The following is a 20,548-nucleotide window of genomic DNA, read 5'->3' on the forward strand; positions in this document are numbered from 1 at the left end:
GTAAATTACCAGGCTGTGCAGCCATATTTGATCAGCCTGGGCTCCAGGTCATTTATGCATCTGTAGCTCTTTCCCAGTAAACCTTATACCAGTATCCTTGGTGCAATGTTATTGTTCCTTTGCTCCCAAATTTAAAGGATATCTTCTGCTCTTGCTACCATTAAAATGTTCACCATTGAAAATGTTCACAGTGAAGCTGTTACAGGTTTTAAACAGCATTTTACACATTGCTAAATGCACCAATGAATGAAGGGCCTGCTATTGATTGATTTCAAAGAGTCCATCAATGAGTGGTAAAGCATTACACCTGAAGAATGAAAAATGCATGAAAGGACGGTGGTGTGTGACTAGCTGAGTGCTCTCACAGAGCCAACATGGACATGACATGTTGTGCATTGTACTTGCAAGATAAAAGAGTGGAAATACTGAAGCATGTGGGTTGAACACAATCATCAACAGAGGTTTATTAGATGGTTATTAACTGTACAAAGGCTAGATCTAGACCGAGAGAAACCCCGCTAAGTAGCTGGTGATGTCACGAACTATCATGTGACTAAGCTCCTAAAGTGACCGTGCAAAGGCACAATAACAACCCACATATATAACATGACAGGTCAAAATAGCCGTCTTCTGTGCTGTAATCATTCTTTGATTCTGTGAATCTATGAATTCATATTTATCCATATTTAATTAATAACGCTTCCTACCTAATTAAATCTGCTGTTTGTGAAATGTTGGCCTGTTATTTATCAATTTAAATGAACATTTCCAGTAGCTGAGGAGTCTAGGATGAAGAACACTAGACAGAAGATTTAAAATGGAGAGGAGTAGACACTGTGACAGGAGAGCTGTGAGCTTCTGGAATTTATGTTCAGGGTTCGTCGCTGAAGCAGAAACTATGTCAACATTTAGGATTGCAATTGTGATAGGCAAGCAAATGAAGAGACCTTGGAACATTTTTGGTAAATATAATTAGATCTAATTGCTCTAGTGAAGGATAAAAACCGACACAGACTCAATGGACCGAAAATCTTGTCCCGTGTTGCAATTTCTACGTATCTATGCATGACCACTGCCATTAGGAACGTAAGAACATGACTAGACCATTTGTTCCCTCAAGGCTCTGTGCCCTAAAATGAGATCATGGTTGACCTGTGACTTAACAACACATATCTGCCTTTGCCCCATGTTCCTTAAAACTCTTAGTTAAGAAAAATCTATCAACGCCAAACTTAAACTTAAAAATTCATCTGGCATCAATTGTCATTTGTGGAAGAGAGTTTCAAATTTCTACCAATCTGTGTCTGTAAGAGTGTTTCATCATTTCACTCCTGAAACTTCTGACACTAATTTTTCAACAATGCCCTCTTGTCCTTGACCTCCCGAACCGGTGGAAATAGTTTCTATCTACCTTATCTGTTCCCCTGACATCTTGAAAACGTTGATCAAATTATCCCTTAACCTTCTAAATTCTAGGGAATTTTTTAAGCTCTTCTTATAATTTCACCTTTGGAGTCCAGGTATCATTCTGGTAAATTTATATTACACTCCCTCCGAGGCATTCTACTCAAGGTGTGGTGCCCAGAACTGCTCGCAGTATTCCAGGTATGGTCTATCCTGAATTGCTGAATCTATTGCTGAAGCATGACTTTTATCCCTTTCTATTCTATTCCTCTAGATATGAAGGCCAGTATTCCCTTCCCCTTTATGAATATTTCCTGCAGATGACGTTTTAATGATCTATGTACCTACTCTCCCAGTCTCTCTGGATCTCCAATGTTCCTGGCTTTTCAACATTTCTATCCTTTTCAGATCCAAAATGGATTATCTCACATTTGCCTACATTGAAAGTCAGTTTTTCCCGTTCACTGAATTTGTCTGCTCTTTGTAATTTGATGCTTCCATAGATACTCTTACAATGTTAACTATGTTTGTTCATAAGTTCATAAGGTATAGAAGTAGAATTAGGCCATTTGGCCATTGGGTCTGCTCCAACATTCAATCATGGCTGATCTCGTCTTGGCCTTAACTCCACCTTCATCCTCGTTCTCCAAACTCTTCAAACCATTACGCTAGCATTTTTCCAATCCGCTGGAATCTTTCCCGTGCCAGGGAATTATGGAATATTATAAATAATGGATCCGTCATCTCCGCTGCCACTTCCTTTAACACCCTAGGATGTAGGCTATCAGACCCGGGGGATTTGTCTGCCCTCAATCCCAATAGTTTGTTGAGTACCGTTGATTGTTCTAAGTTCCCTTTCTATTACCTCTGAATTGCCCTTTCCTCTAGGGATGGGACTAGTGTCCTCCACCATGATGGCCATGTGCTATCAGAAAATTTGGATAGTTGATTTTCTATTCAACCACCTAAGAAGTTAATAAATACTCTTAATAGTTGAGGCGCCCAACACAGATCTTTGTTGGAAACCACTGGACACATACTCTCAAGTTTAATACCTGGTCATCATCTCTACTCTTTAACTCCAGACTCAGCCAATTTCTTTACAAAATCAATACAAAATAAAATTCCAGGAATTTCAAGTTTATCTAAGAGGGACTTGGTCAATAGCTTTCTGGAAGTCTGTGTAACTAACATCTATAGACATTCCTCAGTCTAGTGCTTCAGTCATTTTTTCAAAAAAGTCAATCAGGTTAATTAGGCATGACCTATGCAATCAGTTGAAAGTTTTCAAAGAGTTCAGCCATTCTAGCTTTAATTATAGACTCTGGAATTTGTATAATTTACCTATATTTGATTGAATGGGGCATCTTACACTTTAGTCCACCAGAGCAGCTGCCATTTTTACATTGGAAGTCACTTCACTGGAACTCTCCCATGGTGGCCCAATCATTATTAATATTGTGCACCTCGTATTTGTCCCTCAAGTCGACTGATCATCTCAAGACAATAAATACAACTTTTAGGATAGGTACATAATGTTGAAATATTTAGCAAGGAAACATTACTTTAAGTTAATTTGAAAAGTTTTTTGCTAATTAAGCTATTAACATGAATATTGAGAGATCAGGGGCGAAATTCTCTGCAGACCGTCATAACGCCAATTTCCGGCGAGCAAAATTGGTGTAGATGACTCCGGCGTGGGGGCCTTCTTTTAGGCAGCTTTTCTCCGTTCCCGGAGGGGCCAGCAGCGGACTGACGCGATACGCGTCAGTTTCACCAGCTGCAGAACTGGTGAGACCCGCCGTTTTTTTGGGGGGGGTGGGGGGGGGAGGAGGAGGAGAGAGACTGACCCGGCGTTTGGGGGGGGGGGGGGGGAGGAGGAGAGAGACTGACCCGGCGTTTGGGGGGGGGAGGAGGAGAGAGACAGACCCGGCATTTGTGGGGGGGGGGGGGGGAGGAGAGAGACAGACCCGGCATTGGGGGGGGGAGGAGGAGGAGAGAGACAGACCGGCATTTGGGGAGGGGGGGGAGGAGGAGAGAGAGACAGACCCGGCGTTGGGGGGTTTGCAGCGTTGAGTTGAGAGGAGAGGGGGGGGGGGTTTGCGGCGTTGAGTTGAGGGGGGGGTTTGCGGCGTTGAGTTGAGGGGGGGGGTTTGCGGCGTTGAGTTGAGAGGGGGGGGGTGCGGTGTTGAGTTGAGAGAGGGGGGCGGCGTTGGAGGGGGGGCGGCATTGGAGGGGGTAGGGGTGGTGAAGGGGGTAGGGGTGGTGAGGGGGGGTTGGGGTAGGGGCAGCGGCGTGCAGAGGAGGGGAGCGACGGATGCCCGGGGCTAACGCACCGTCGCCCCCCCCTCTGCACGCCGCTGCCCCTACCCCAACCCCCTCCCCTCACCACCCCTACCCCCTTCACCACCCCTACCCCACTCCAATGCCGCACCCCCCCCCCCCCACTACCGCCGCACCACCCCCCCCCACTAACGGAGGAAGGAAGGGGGGGAGGAGGAAGGAAGGGGGGGAGGAGGAGAGGGGGGGGTGTGGGTACCGGCCTTCAGAGGGAGGGGGGGTGTGGGTACCGGCCTTCAGAGGGAGGGGGACGGGGTGTGGGTACCGGCGTTGAGGGGGGGGGACCCGGCGTTGAGAGGGGGGGGTTGCGGTGATGAGGGGGGGTTGCGGCGTTGAGGGTGGGGGGTTGCGGCGTTGTGAGAGATGGGGGGGGCGGCGTTGGAGGGGGGTAGGGGTGGTGGGGAGGGGGGTAGGGGTGGTGGGGAGGGGGGTAGGGGTGTTGGAGGGAGGTAGGGGTGGTGAGGGGGGGGTGGTTGGAGTAGGGGGCAGCGGCGTACAGAGGGGGGGCGACGGTGCGTTGGCCCCGGGCATCCGTCGCCCCCCCTCTCTGCACGCCGCTGCCCTCAAACCCCCCCCCATGCCGCAATCCCCCCCCGATGCCGCAACCCACCCCCCCCCCCCCCCCCCCCCCCACCCCCCGACACTGAACGGCGTCAACCATCATCAATGGTTGACGCCGTTTTAAAGCTAATGGGCCGGAGATTTGTGGAAACAAAAATATAATGAAATCCCGCCGGCGCCAGCTGTTTTCAGAGGCTGCCGGCGGGATTTGCACAGCGCCGGTTTTTGGCCGGTCAGAGAATTAAAAACCCTGCGGGAGCGGGATTAACGCCGCTGCCGGCCGATTCTCCGACCCTGCGTGGGGTCGGAGAATTTCGCCCCCTGTACCTAGATCATTAAAATGTCATCTGCAGGTACAGTAAATATTCATAAAGGGGAAGGGAATACTGACCTTCATATCTAGAGGAATGGAATAGAAAGTGATAAAAGTCATGCTTCAGCTGACCAAAGCTCAGGATAGACCATACCTTGAATACTGTGAGCAGTTCAAGGCACCTTGAGTGGAGTATAATGGCTTGGAGTGAGTGCAATGTAAGTTTATCAGGACGATACCCAAACTCCAAAGGTGAAATAATAAGAAGAGCTTAAAAAAGCAAGTATTTTATTCCCTATAATTTAGAAGGTTAAAGGGTGATTTGATCAAAATTTTCAAGCTATCAGGGGGAACAGATAAGGTAGACAGAAAATATTTCCACGAGTTCAGGAGGGGGTCAAGGACAAGGGGGCATTGTCAAAAAAATAGGGCTGATTGGTTGACAAGACTCTGATTGCTAGAGGCATTGACATGGATAATGCACCAGTTGATGGTGTCTGACAATTAACTGTTAATCATTGTTTGAAAATTTGAACCAAGCAGTTTGACTCTGATCCCCTGAGGAATGAAACAGCAAATGTGTGTACAATTCTGTTTCTGTCTGCAAAGAGCAGGGCCCAAAATTAATGATAACCATTCACTGGTACAAAGCACTTGTACTGGAAAAAGGAAAGTAAGTGTTTTTTTCCTGATTATTTGAATGACACACCTCAGCTTTTAATCTCTCGATTTCTGTGTCTTGATCCTCAAGTTGTTGCCGGAGCTGATGTGCTGCAATTTTCTCCGTTTCCACTATCTGAACCAGATGGATATACTTCTGCATGAGTACCTCTCGCTCAATTAGAATATCACAGTAACTAGGAGAGAATATCATGAATTAATGCAAAGCAATGTCAGGAAATTGAATACAATATTTCTTGGAACATAAAAGCACCAATATGATAAATCAGTCTGTGAGTCAATGATTTTGAAATAATGAAAATACTAGAAGTTATTTTTAAATTTGTGGATGTCAGCATCACTGCCATGGTCAACATTTACTGCCAGTTCCTAATTACTCTTGGGAAGGTGGTGGTGAGCCACCTTCTTGAACCACTGCAGTCCATGTAGTTTAGTTACACCCTCAGTCCTGTTAGGGAGGGAGTTCCATGAATTTCACCCATCAACAAGGAAGGAATGGGGATATCGTTCCAAGTCAGGACCTTCTGAGACTTAAAGGGGAACTTACAGGTGATAGTATTCCCATGTGTGTTCTGCCTTTGTCTCCTAGGTAGAAGATATCACGGGTTTGGAAGGTGCTGTCAAAGAAACCTTGATAAGTTGCTGATGTTCATCTTGTAGATGGCACATACTGCTGTCACTGTGCATTGGTGGTGGATGATCTGAATATTTCTTGTGATGACGATGATGTTATAACTGGACAGCAGAGGCAGCATGGTGGCACAGTGGTTAGCACTGCTGTCTCATGGCGCTGAGGTCCCAGGTTGGATCCTGACTCTGCGTCACTGTCCATGTGGAGTTTGCACATTCTCCCCATGTTTGTATGGGTTTCCTCCGGGGGCTCCGGTTTCTTCCCACAAGTCCTGAGAGACGTGCTGTTAGGTGACTTGGACATTCTGAATTCTCCTGCTGTGTACCCAAACAGGCGGCAGAATGTGGTGACTAGGGGCTTTGCAGAGTAACTTCATTGCAATGTAAGCCAACTTGTGACAATAAAAGATTATTATTATTATTAGGTGTTGCAGATATGAAGAAGTTAATGTCTAAATGCAGCAAAGCCTGGATATTGGCAGACAAGTGGCAAGTAACATTCCCAGTGCAAGGCAATAACGATCTCCCACAAGAGAGGGTCTAACCATCGTCCCTAGGCATTCAATGTCACCACCATTGCTAAATCCCCTATCATAAAAATCCTGGGGTTATCATTGATCAGAAACTGAACTGGATTAACCATATAAATACTGCGGCTACAAGATCAGGTCAAAAGCTACGAATCCTGTGGTGAGTAATCCAACTCCTGACGCCCACCCCCACGCAAGCCTGTCCACCATCTACAAGGCACAAGTCAGAAATGTAATGGAATACTCTCCACTTGCCTGGATGAGTGCAGCTCCAACAATACCCAATGTTATGGAAGCTTGACACCATAAATAGTGAGCAACAAGGCCTTAGATTACACACAATCATATAGATGGGCTGGTTAGATGGGCAGAACAGTGGCAAGTGGAATTTAACTATGAAAAATGTGAGGTTATGCATTTTGGGAGGACTAACAAGACAAGGGAATATAAAATAAATGGTTGGATCCCAAGAAGCACCGAGGATCAAAGGGATCTTGGGGTGCATGTTCACAGATTTCAGAAGACAGTAGGACAAGTAGACAAGGTGGTTAAGAAGGCCTATGGGATTCTTGCCTTTATGAACCAAGGCATTGAATATAAGAACAGGAAGGTTATGCTGGAGTTGTATAAAACACTGGTTAGGCCCCAGCTGGAGTACTATATACAGTTCTGGTCACCACACTTTAGAAAGGAAGTGATTGCATTGGAGAGAGTGCAGGGGAGATTCACTAAGATGTTGCCTGGACTGGATCGTTTCAGCTATCAAGAAAGCCTGGATAGGCTGGGGTTGTTTTCCCTGGAGCAGAGAATGTTGAGTCGGGCTTGTTTTTTTTTGTTCGTTCATGGGATGTGGGCGTCGCCCATCCCTGAGGGCACATAAGAGTCAACCACATTGCTGTGGATCTGGAGTCACATGAAGACCAGACTGCAGGTCTTTTTCCATAAACGACATTAGTGTTACAACAATCGACAATGGTTTCATGGTTATCATTAGACTTTTTAGTTCCAGATTTTTATTGAATTCAAATTCCACCATCTGCTCAGGTGAGATTCAAGTCTAGGTCCCCAGATCATTATCCTGGGTCTCTGGATTACTAGTCCAGCAACAATACCACTGCGCCATTGCCTCGCCCTGAGGTGTATAGCATTATGAGGGACATGGATAGGGTGAATAGGAAGGTATTTTCCCCTTAGTGGAGGGGTCAATAACCAGGGGGCACCAATTTAAGGTCATGGGCAGGAGGTTTAGAGGAGATGTCAGGAAAATCTTTTTCACCCACTGGGTGGTTGGAATCTGGCACTCACTGCCTGAAAGGTGGTAGTAGCTGGAACCCTCCCAACTTTTAAGACATATTTAGATTAGCACTTGGAAATGCCATTGCATACAAGACTATGGATCAAGTGCTGGAAATTGGGATGAGAGTAGTTAGGTGCTTGATAGTCAGTGCAAATGCAAAGGGCCGAAGGGCCTCTTTCTGTGCTATAAAACTCTGTGACTATCTGACTCCATGACATCCAGGACAAAGCAATTCTACTCCTTCCACAAACACTCAATCTCTCCACTACTGATAAACAGTAGCAACAGTGTATCCATCTATAAGCTGCGCTGCAGAGACTCACCAAGGTTCCTTAGGCAGCACTTTCCACGACCACCACCAAGGAGAGGAGCAGCAGATACCTGAGAACACCACCTTCTTGAGGTTCCTCTGCAAGTTACTCACCATTCTGACTTGGAAATATATCGCCGTTCCTTCACTGTTGCTGGGGCAAAATCCTGCAATTCCCTCCCTAACAGCACTGTAGGTGTACCTACACCTCAGGGACCGCAGCAGTTCAAGGAGGCAGCTCACACTACCTTCTGAAGGGCAACTAGGGATGGCAATCAATGCTGGACTAACCAGCGAAGCCACATCCCGTAAATGAATTTAAAAATATATATTTGTAGATCTTTTTATTTATTTTTCACATCCTGATATGGTAATCTGAAATAACCACAGTTGACCCCAGACTAGCTAAATCAACTAAACTCAGAAATCATCTGAATGTTATAGCATGAGGATATTAAAAATCCCTTTTCAGTTAGAGTTTGTATTCTGAAAAGTAAATTGTGCATGATATTTTAGAAAGTACCACAAAAATTCCTTGGTCCTTGTGTTAGTATTGGAAGCTTGCTGGAAAGCTTTTGCAGACAATGGTTTGTTAGCTTCTGACATTATGGGCAAAATTCTCCGCACCCGCGGAAAGTCGGCAAACGGTCGTAAAAATCGGGACCGTTTTACGACGGTCGCGAAGGCTTCATTTCCCGACCGATTCACTTCCTGGAAATGGGCTAGCAGCGCGGGCGCGTCAATTACGTGCGTGATGACGACGGAACGCGACGACGACACGAACCCGCCCATGTGACGCCGCCCGACGCCGTAAAAAGGCGCGGGCGACCACAGAATCTGTCGGGCAGGATGTCGGAGCCTAGGCGAGCTGCACCTCGCTTTATTGATGCAGATGTCGAGGCGCTGCTCGATGCCGTGGAGCAGAGGAGGGGCATCATCCGCCCGCAGAGAGGGCATCGCCAACCTGCCAGCACGGTACGCCAGGCCTGGCGTGACGTGGCTGCTGCCGTCAGTGCTGTGGGGCAGACCCCTCGCTCAGCAGAGCAGTGCCGAAAGAAGCTACATGACCTCACCAGGTCTGCCAGGGTAAGTGCCATGAGGGTGCCCCCTAGTCACAACCATCCCTCCCCCTTAACTGCCCGGGGGGGGGGGAGAGAGGGATTGGGGCAGAGTTATTTGAGGGTGGTTCACAAAGTTGTCACAGACCCAGCGCTCTGGCCCCGAGGAGAGATGCAATCATCTGATGACAACTTGCCCCCCCCCCCCAAACTGTGCCAGTATCAGAACGGACTTCTGATACCTACCGTTTTGTAATGATCTACCTATGTTTCCTCCCCCAACAGGCCAAGGCCGGTCATAACCACCGTGAGCGGCACAAGACTGGAGGGGGTTCGCCCAACATGCACCCCCTCAGCACCTTTGAACAGAGGGCACTGGACCTTGTTGGGGGGTCTGCCACCCGCGATATCGCGCAATGCGAGGTTGGCGGAACTGCAGCAAGTGAGACAACCCTCCCTGACAAACACCCTCCCCCCCCCATCCTCTGTCCCTTCACACACCCTGCCCACTGGGACACCTCCCCATCCTCTGTCCCTTCACACACCCTGCCCACTGGGACCGTCCAGCGGCCTGCCGAGCAAATCGAAATAACCCGTCTCATTCTCTTCCCTAGGACGTGATGCCGAACGACCAGGGCCGTCTGGCTGCAGACGGAGACAGGAATCTGCCGCCACCTCACCCGGGGCCTCACAACAGAGGGTGCCCGATCAGCGGGCAGCCCTATCTGCCCCAACCCAATCTGCGGACCAGGACGCACAGAGGGTTCGAGGTCCACCACCACCACCAGAAATGGCCAGGGACAACCCTCCTGTCGCTGAGCGGCCCCACACCCTGGACGAGGACCTAACCATTGAGAGCGTCGGGCTTGCGGCACTGCTTTCTCCCACCACTTCCATCATCCCAGAGATACACACCCCGGCGGGCCTATTTAGTGATGAGTCTCCTGGGGCACAGTCTGGTTGGCACATCACAGATGAGCAGGTACAGCAGGTGGAGGTCGGAGCAACAGAGGGCCCGGACTCGCGGAGGCCAGACCAGGCCCAGGATGCAGCTGGCTCCCAGACGTTTTCGGAGTTCCTGGAGTTTCTCAACCCACCCGCACAGCCGATGCCTCAGGAAACCCAGGGAAACAATGACGGGATGAGGGCTTCCTTCCAGACTCTGCAGACGCTGTTAGAGGAGTCAATCCGCGTCCAAGAGCAGGGAGTGGTGCCGCTCATGGCAGAGACCCAGTCCGACACCGCACGGGTGGCATCCGCGGTGGAGGCAATGGGTCAGGTTATGCAAGACGTTGGGATTAATGTGCACGCGTCATCCTCGGCCCTGGACAGGGTTGCCCTCTCACAGGCAGCAATGTGCCAGAGCCAAACCGACATTGCCGGCACCCTGCGGGCCATGGCCGAGTCTCAGCAGGTCATTGGCCAGTCGCAGCAGTCAGTCGCCGAGAGCATCAACCGCCTGACACATGTGCTGGATGGCGTCGTGCACAATCAGGTTGAGATCGCACAGTCCCTGGCGGGAATGTCTAACTCCCTGGACTCCGTCTCTGCAAACCTTCGGATCCTGGTGGATACCGTTGCAGGCCTCCAGGACTGGCAGCGCCAGGTGTCGGTGGTGCGACGGGGAACCTCCCCGCCCGCACCTCTGTCCCAAAGTGAGGCCCGGGGGCCACCGGGCTCCCCGAGGGAGGAGGAGGTTTCGGGGCCCGTCCCATTAACTCCATCACGGGACGTCCCGGAATTCTCGGCCTCCCCCCGTCCCATCCCTGGTGCATCGGGTGGGCAGCAGGCAGAGCAGGGTGGCACAATGTCACCCGAGACGCCCGCAGAGCAGCCTGGCCCATCAAGGCCGGGTCGCCCCAGGAAACGCTTGGCCAAGGAGAAACGAGTCGAGGGGGGCGATTCGCAGCAATCCTCCTCCACTCCTGCTGTATCATCTGGGGATTCACTTAGACGTAGTGGTAGGGCCCGTAAGGCAACTAAGATAGACACTGAGTAAGTTGGCACGGGTGAAGGGCACAGTTTAGTTGTAGGGGCTAGGGCACCTGTAAATAATTGTTAATATTAAACACACTGTTCCACCTTACTTGTAATACCGTGTGATTGTTCCACAGCCACAGGAATCGTGATGGTGACCGAGTGTCGCTGGGGGTGACAGGTGGTGAAACCTCGGTGCCGGGTGTGCAGTCCCTGCCCCTACCCCCCTCCCACAGCTAGCCCACGCGGGCACGTGATGGAGTGTCAGTGACGAACTCAGCGGCCACCAAGGTGGATGGTTCAGCTATTGCCATGGGTCAGACTCTCTCTAACGATTCTGAGCTCACAGCTCTTCGCAGAGCGGGCTGTCATCATTCCACATGGCACTGATCACACCCGCTGACACAGCCATCAATGTTGTGCCATTCCGTCTGGACCCAGTGATAAGCGTCATGTCGAAGTGGAGCAGTGTACACTGAGGGGGGGGGGGGGGGGGGGGGGTTTTGGTGGTGGCAGTTGTGTGGTGACCCTCTGCATGACTAGCGATGCAGGTGGTGGTTTGGTGTTCATCGGGGACGTCACATGCGATGCGTGAACCGTGCTGCCACCATGGCGTCGCGTGCCCGCCGTCCTTGCCGGGTCCGTCGTGCCGCCTCCTGGACATCACCAGCACCTGGGTCGTGTCTGCGTGCTGCGCCCGCCACTCCGCCAGGGTCCTCCTCCTCCTCCTCCTCCTCCTCCTCCTCCTCCTCTGTGCTGGCACCACTGCCACTAGCTTCTCCCTCCGCCTCCTGCAACAGGTCATCTCCCCTCTGCATCGCGATGTTGTGCAGCGCACAGCAGACCACTACAATGCGAGCGACCCTGTCGGCCTGGTACTGCAGGGCCCCTCCGGAGCGGTCCAGGCACCTGAATCTCATCTTCAGGAGGCCAAGGCAGCGCTCCACCACACCCCTGGTTGCTGCATGGGCCTCGTTGTATCGTGTTTCCGCATTGGTCTGAGGCCTCCGTATCGGCGTCATCAGCCAAGACCTCAGCGGATAACCCCTGTCACCTAGCAACCAGCCCCTCAGCCGGGGGGGACGTCCCTCAAACATCGCAGGGATGAACGACTGCGCTAGTATGTAGGAGTCATGCACACTCCCTGGGAACCTTGCACAGACGTTCATGAACCTCATGTGGGGGTCGCATACCACCTGGACATTAATGGAGTATGTCCCCCTCCTGTTTGTGAACACGTCCCTGTCCACAGCAGGCGGGCGCATGGGGACGTGAACACAGTCGATTGACCCCTGAACCCTCGGTATCCCGGCCACACTGGCAAATCCACGGGCTCGTGAGTCTTGACTTGCTCGGTCCTCGGGAAAGGTGATGTAGCGATCGGCGATGGCATAGAGGGCGTCGGTCACATCCCGGATGCACCTGTGCACCGATGACTGGGAGATCCCAGAGACGTCCCCGCTCGGAGACTGGAAGGAGCCGGTAGCATAGAAGTTCAGAGCGACCGTCACCTTGATGGCTACCGGGATCGCGTGTCCTCCCCCCGTTCCACGTGGGGCGAGGTGCGACAGGAGTTCGCAGATATGTATCACCGTCTGCCTACTCAGCCGGAGTCTTCTCCTGCAGGTGATGTCCGGCATTGTTAGGAAAGAGACCCGGACACGGTACACCCTCGGCTTTGGTCGTCGCCTCTGACGCCGTGGCTGCACCCTCACTCTCTCCTCTTCCTCTTCCTCCTCCTCCTCCTCCTCCCCCCCCCCCCATGCTGCTCGACGACTGGCAACTCCTCGGCCCTTCCCTCTGCTGCTGCAGCTGGCCCTGCAGCCACTGCGGGTTGTGGGTGTGGATGCTGCTGCATCTCCAAATCCAGTAGAGCTGCCCCAACCACTGCGCAGAACATAGCCGTTCTGTTCCCATGCATCGTGCTAACCTACAGAAGGGTGGTGGGGGGCAGAGAAACGGGACATGTTAGACGGACGTTAGTCGACACCTCGGCAGCCGCCAGCCATGGGATACCAGTGTGTCCCGGTGGCCTGGTCGCGCTGCTGACACGCGGTCAGCCTAACCCCTGGTCACTTCCTGCATCCAACGGCCAGTAAACTATGTCCTCCTCACGGGTGCGTCAGTGACCTGTGGCCGGAAGCCACAGGGGAACCAGCGGCCGTGTCCTCGTCACCTGCACACCATGGCATGGTGGCAGACATTTTGTTACGGGGTTGGACGGCTCACTCTCTACCTAACCCCCCCCCTCCGTCGCCCCCCACTGCTCCCTCCGTCTCCCCCACTGCCCCCTCCGTCTCCCCCACTGCCCCCTCCGTCTCCCCCACTGCCCCCTCCGTCTCCCCCACTGCCCCCTCCGTCTCCCCCACTGCCCCCTCCGTCTCCCCCACTGCCCCCTCCGTCCCCCCCACCGCCCCCGTTCTGGACCCCCTCCCGTTCCCAGGGATGCCTTCCCCGTTGTGGCCAGACTCGAGCGGTGCGCTGAGCGGTGCGCTGAGCGGTGCGCTGAGCGGTGCGCAGAGTGGTGCCCTGACCTCCTCCAAGCAGTCGTCAGCCAGGCCGACTGGTTGACGAATTTAAAAAGCAGGTGTGTTTCACGACGTCCAAACAGGGCGCCATGACGTCGGGACTTCGGCCCATCCGGGCCGGTGAATAGCGGGGGGGCTCTCAGTGGCGATTCTGGTCGTGTCAGGGGCGGGAAGGAGGCGTTTGTCGGGAAACGCGACTCCGACAATTTGCGGGGTTCGGAGAATAGCAGGAGGGCGTCGGAACAGCGTCGCCGTAAAAATTTCCGACGCCCGCTATTCTCCGACCCGTCGTGAGTCCGGAGAATCTCGCCCTATATATCTGTTGATTATTTAGAATACAGCCTGCAGGTGGAATGCAGTTGTTGTTAAGCACTAGAAAATCGTATTGTTTGATTTATTGCTTAACTTTTCGTCTAACCGTACCTATTGCTAGCTACAGATCTCAGCTACAGGTCTTCTTCTACAACAAAATAGGCAACCCTGAAATTTATTCTATCTTTTTAAAATAGGAAATGCATTTGATTATCCACTACCCTTCCCTTGTACACGCACACACACAGACACACACACAGACCCAGACATACACATACACAGACACACACATGGGCTCACATACACAGACACACACATGGGCACACATACACAGACACACACATGGGCACACATACACAGACACACACATGGGCAGACATACACACACTCCACTCTGCAAATAAAAGTATTCAGTTTCCTTCTTACAATCAACTGCTGGTTATCATTAACTCTATATCCTATTATCGAGCAAATAGAAATATTGCACAATTATTAGCATTTTTTTCCTGGATATATGAAATTAAAGGTGCAAAAGTCCCAGCGGACCATAGGCTGCTCGCTCCCTTTTTGGGAGGGAGAGCTGACTGGTGGTGATTTAACCTGAAGGCCACCACTTTTCAGGTGAGGAGAAAGGTTGAAAAGCGGGGCCTTCATGGATTACCTCAGCTGCTACGAGAATTAAACCCAACGCTGTTGATGTCGCTCTGCTTCACAAACCAGACATCCAGTCAACTGAGCTAATCAACCTCCTCTGCATGTATAATGTAGTAAAAGATAAACCTATATTTATTTCCTCCTTGAGTCAGAGTGTCCAAAACTACTTTATACACGGTGAATTATTTTCTGAAACGTAGCCACTATTGTTAGGCGACAGCTCATTTTTTCGCAGCTAGATTCAACACACAACAAATGGTTGAATCTCAAATGTTTGGATTGTCTATTTTTGATGGTATTGGTTATAGGCAATTGCTCCACCATTGTGGTGAATGTATTATGCCAATAATTCACCATTGTATTTGTATCTGTGCTGTTGCCCTTGTATTTGTATTTGTGCTATGCTGTTGCCCTTGTGGGCTCCTCCTATGGGCCACTGTATGGCATTATCCATAGGGGAACATGTTGGGGCCTGTATGGGCTCCACCCATGGCTCCTCCCCTTGGAGAGAGGTATAAAGAGCAGTCGACCTGTAGCGGTTCTCAGTAGTGGATCAGTCGCAGGCAGGCACTGTTCTAAGTTGATTAAAGTCACAGTTTACTTCTACTCCCGACTCGTGTGAATTGATGCTCGCATCAATTTAATCAAAAACGCAACTATGGAATCGGCCCTCAAACATGACCGACTGGAACTCAAACAGCAGGCCGCGGAAGCGAAATAAATTTTTTCTCACTGGCTTCGCTGCTTCAAAGCCTATCTCGCAGCCTCCTCCACGCCTTCCATCACCGACAAACAGAAGCTGAGCCTCCTCCACACACGGGTGAGCCATCGAATCTCTGTTCAACTCGACGAGGCCTCCTCCTACACAGACGCCCTCGCGATGCTCGAACGTCTCTATGTACGGTCCGTGAACGAGGTCTACATGCGACACATCCTCACCACTCGCCGCCAGCGTCCCGGGGAATCGCTAGAAGGCTACCTACGCAACCTCAAAGTCCTCGCACGCAGCTGCAACTACTAGGCCGCTACAGCCACTCGACATATGGAACTCGCCTCCGAGACGTCTACGTGGCGGGAGTCCGGTCCAACTACGTGAGACAGCGTCTACTTGAAAAGGGGGCCCTGGACCTGGATCAGACGGTAAAGTTAGCCTCCTCTCTGGAAGTAGCGTTCCAGAGCCTTAACGCGTCCCCGGCTGACCACGCGACCCCCTCGTGGACCCCCGACCAAAGACTACCCCAGGCCTGTGCCGCGCGGCCGCTCGCCCACCATGGGGGGCTACCCTGCTATTTCTGCGGCCGATCCCAACACCCCTGGCAGCACTGCCCGGCGGACTGCAGCAGCTGCGGGAAAAAAGGACATTTCGCCAAAGTTTGCCTGGCCAGGTCCAAGAACTCTAATTCACAGGCCCGATACTCAGACTCACAGGCCTGCAGACCCCGCAGTGTGGCAGCGTGTCTGCCGACTCCGCCCCCTGTAGACGCGTCATCAGCCTTGTGCTATATGTGGGGGAAGCCGTCTTCCAGCCCTCACGGCACATGCGACTCACGGAGGCCGCCATCTTTGCCATCCTCCCCATGCGGCCGGCCACATGCGATCCATGGGAACCGCCATCTTGGACGCCATCTTCCTCACGGCCCGCCACACTAGACCAACGGGGGCCGCCATCTTGGCCGCCATCTGCTACGCCACTCGATGCGTACGATCAACAAGGGCATCCATTGTGGAACTGCCCCAGCACCTTCGACCACACTGGCTACCCGCAACTCAGCGCGGTCACCCTGGACCAGTGGCGACTCAAGCACCTCCGGAGCTCCATGATGACCGTCTGGGTAAACGGGCATGAGACTCCTTGCCTTTCCGACTCCGGGAGCACAGAGAGCTTCATTCACCCGGATATGGTAAGACGCTGCTCGCTCACAATTTTCCCGGTGCACCAAACCATCTCCCTCGCCTCTGGGTCATATTTGGTGCAAATCCGAGGGTGCACTACCGCAACCCCAGCAATTCAGGGCGCCGAGTACGCCAATTTTAAATTATATGTGCTCCCAGACCTCTGCGCTCCTCTCCTATTGGGACTAGATTTCCAATGCAACCTCAGGAGCCCCAACCCTGAAGTTCAGGGAGCTCCTACCCCCACTCACCATATGCAGCCTCGCGACCCTAAAAGTCGACCCTCCCCCGCTCTTCGCAAACCTCACCGCTGACTGCAAACCAGTCGCTACCAGAAGCAGGAGGTATAGCATACAGGACAGGAATTTTATCAGGTCCGAGGTCCAGCGACTCTTGCGGGAGGGAGTCATCGAGGCCAGCAATAGCCCCTGGAGAGCTCAGGTAGTGGTCATCAAGACCGGGGAAAATAACCAGATGGTTGTAGATTACAGCCAAACCATAAACCGGTACACGCAACTCGATGCGTACCCCCTTCCCCGGATCGCAGACATGGTTAACCAGGTCGCACACTACCGGGTGTTCTCCAAGGTGGATCTGAAGTCTGCGTACCACCAGCTCCCAATCCGCCCGGAGGACCGGCACTACAAGGCTTTGAGGAAGACGGCTGCCTTTTCCACTTCTCTGGATACCCTTTGGCGTCACGAATGGGGTTTCAAAGAACAATGGACCGAATGGAGGACACCTTTCCGTACTTGGACAATGTCACCATCTGCAGCCATGATCAGCAGGACCACGACGCCAAACTCCACAGATTTCTCCAAACCACCCAAACTCTAAACCTCACGTACAACAAGGAGAAATGCATTTCCACACAACTAGACTAGCCGTCCTCGGCTACGTCGTGGAAAATGGGGTTCTAGGACCCGACCTTGACCGTATGCGCCCCCTCCTATAACTCCCCCTCCCCCACTGCCCCAAGGCCCTGAAGAGGTGCCTCGGGTTCTTTTCATATTATGCCCAGTGGGTCCTCAACTATGCGGACAAAGCCCGCCCACTAATCAAGGCCACCATCTTCCCACTGGCGACTGAGGCCTGCCAGGCCTTCAGCTACATCAAGGCAGACATCACCAAAGCCGCAATGCGCGCGGTGGACGAGTCCGTCCCCTTCCAGGTGGAGAGCGACACATCAGAGGTCGCTCTCGCTGCTACCCTCAATCAAGCAGGCAGACCGGCAGCGTTTTTATCGCGCACCCTCACCACCTCTGAAATTCGGCACTCCTCAGTTGAAAAAGAGGCCCAAGCCATCGTGGAAGCCGTACGGCACTGGAGACACTACCTCACTGGTAGGAGGTTTACCCTCGTCACCGACCAACAATCGGTAGCCTTCATGTTCGATAATACGCAACGAGGCAAAATCAAGAACGATAAGATCTTGAGGTGGAGGATCGAACTCTCCACCTATAATTACGATATAGTATATCGCCCTGGGAAGTTCAACGAGCCCCCAGATGCCCTGTCCCGCGGCACATGTGCCAGTGCACAAGATGACCGACTACAGGCTATCCACGATGACCTCTGCCACCCGGGGGTCACCCGGCTCGTCTATTATATCAAGGCCTGCAACCTGCCCTACTCCATCGAGGAGGTCAGAGCCATGACCAGGGACTGCCAGATCTGTACTTCTATCGACCAGATAAGGCCCACCTGGTAAAGGCATCCCGGCCCTTTGAGCGCCTCAGTATCGATTTCAAAGGGCCCCATCCCTCCAATAACCACAATACATATTTCCTCAACATTATTGATGAGTTCTCCCGCTTCCCCTTTGCAATCCCTTGCCCCGACATGACCACGTCCACCGTCATTAAAGCCCAACATAGTGTCTTCATCCTGTTTGGTTTCCCCAATTATGTCCACAGTGACCGGGGCTCGTCGTTCATGAGCGACGAACAGCGTTAGTACCTGCTCAGTAAGGGCATCGCCTTGAGCAGGACTACCAGTTATAACCCCAGGGGAAACGGGCAGGTGGAGAGGGAGAACGTGACAGTCTGGAAGACCGTCCTACTGACCCTGCGGTCCAGGAATCGCCCAGTTTCTCACTGGCAGGAGGTCCTCCCCGATGCGCTCCACTCTATTAGGTCCCTACTTTGCACGGCCACAAACGAGACCCCTCATGACCGCTTGTTTGTTTTCCCTAGGAGATCCACCTCAGGGGCCTCGCTTCCGTCCTAGCTGAAGACACCGGGGCCAGTCCTACTCAGAAAGCACGTCAGGAGCCATGAGTCCGATCCTCTGGTAGAGAGGGTCCAGCTCCTACACTCCAACCCCCAGTACGCTTTTATATCAAACACCCCGATGGCCGACAGGATACGGCCTCCCTCCGGGACCTGGCGCCCGCCGGTTCCACCACCACCACCACCGCCCCTCCACCATATCCCGCCCAACCTACCATGACCAGCACCCCCACTCCTATATGGCTCCCGTGCTCCCTCCCACCCGCCATCCCCCCTTCACCGATCCACACGAATGAAACTACAGAAGTGACGCTCCCGGAGTCTACGTCTGTACCCGCACCGGCGCCCTCACTACCGATGCCAGCACGGACGAGTTCGACACCCGGGCCAGCGCCCTCACTACCGATGCCAGCATGGACGGGTTCGACACCCGGGCCAGCAACAACGCCAGAGCTTCAGCAATCACAGCGCACAATCTGTGCGCCGGACCGGCTGAACTTATGAACCCGTCACCCCCGCCGAACTTCCTTTTTTTAACAGGGGGTGAATGTGGTGAATGTACTATGCCAATAATCCACCATTGTATTTGTATCTGTGCTGTTGCCCTTGTATTTGTATCTGTGCTGTTGCCCTTGTGGGCTCCTCCTATGGGCCACTGTATGGCATTATCCATAGGGGAACATGTTGGGGCCTGTATGGGGCTCCGCACATAGCTCCTCCCATTGAAGGGAGGGATTAAGAGCAGTCAACCTGTAGGAGGTTCTCAGTATTGGATCAGTCACAGGCAGGCACTGTTCTAAGTTGATTAAAGCCACAGTTTACTTCTACTCCCGCCTCAAGTGAATTGATGGTCGCATCAACCATGACCTGATAAAATCTTATTTAATATTATAGAAAGCTCTTTCTCTCGCTCTCTCGGGAAGAAAGTGTCTTCAGCAGCTTGATGGCTGACAGGCACAGGCCTGTTATTTTGCCAAGGACCTGAGCCTAGTATAGGCCCTGAAACCAGACATTCCTGAAACCGAAGAATTGAATCTCATGCCACATACACAAAGGCGGAGAAAGGAATTAGGACACTAAAAGATTTGTTTCTTGCAGGATTGAAGGAGCTGGGAGCGAAGTATGGGCTGAAGCAAGGGGAAGTATTTAGATACATGCAGGTTCAAGACTTTGCCAGAAAGGAGATACAAACCTTCTCAGTAGAGCTGACTTCCACATTGCTGGAGGAGGTGCTGACAACAGGGGGACTAGAGAAGGGGGTAGTATCGGTGGTTTACAAGGCTATTTTGGAGGAGAAGGCGCCGCTAGAAGGGATCAAGGCAAAGTGGGAGGAAGAGTTGGGAGAGGGTACGGAGGAGGGGTTCTGGTGTGAGGTAGTCCAGAGGGTGAACGCCTCCACCTCATGTGCGAGGTTGGGGCTGAAACAGCTGAAGGTGGTGTATAGGTCACACCTTACAAGAACGAGGATGAGCAGGCTCTTTTAGGGGGTGGAAGATGTGTGTGAACGTTGCCGGGGGGGGGGGCGGATTGGGGGCGCAAACCATGTTCATATGTTTTGGTCCTGTCCAAAGCTCGAGGATTACTGGAAGGTGGTTTTTAAGGTAATCTCTAAAGTGATGCTCGTGAAACTGGACCCGGGCCCTCAGGAGGCCATATTCGGGGTGTCGAACCAGCCGGGGTTGGGCATGGGCGCGGAGGCAGATGTTGTAGCCTTCACCTCGTTGATCGCCCGAAAGCGGATCCTGTTGGGATGGAGATCAACTTCTCCACCCAGTGCCCTGGCGTGGCAGGGGGACCTGCTGGAATTATTGACGCTTGAAAATGTCAAA

At 52.3% G+C, this 20,548-nt stretch overlaps 1 protein-coding gene across 6 annotated transcripts in view; it reads right to left on the reverse strand.

Moving 5' to 3' along the window:
* rasgrf2b (Ras protein-specific guanine nucleotide-releasing factor 2b) overlaps window positions 1–20,548 on the reverse strand; it is a 293,804-nt gene that overhangs the window by 185,138 nt on the left and 88,118 nt on the right. For all 6 annotated transcript variants that reach the window (XM_038805382.1, XM_038805376.1, XM_038805379.1 and 3 more), the window contains exon 3: window positions 5,328–5,475. In XM_038805382.1, the coding sequence (XP_038661310.1) occupies window positions 5,328–5,475 (148 nt within the window). The remainder of the gene's footprint in view (window positions 1–5,327; window positions 5,476–20,548) is intronic.

The sequence above is a fragment of the Scyliorhinus canicula genome, chromosome 8 (assembly GCF_902713615.1).
Source record: "Scyliorhinus canicula chromosome 8, sScyCan1.1, whole genome shotgun sequence".
Lineage (NCBI taxonomy): Eukaryota > Metazoa > Chordata > Chondrichthyes > Carcharhiniformes > Scyliorhinidae > Scyliorhinus > Scyliorhinus canicula.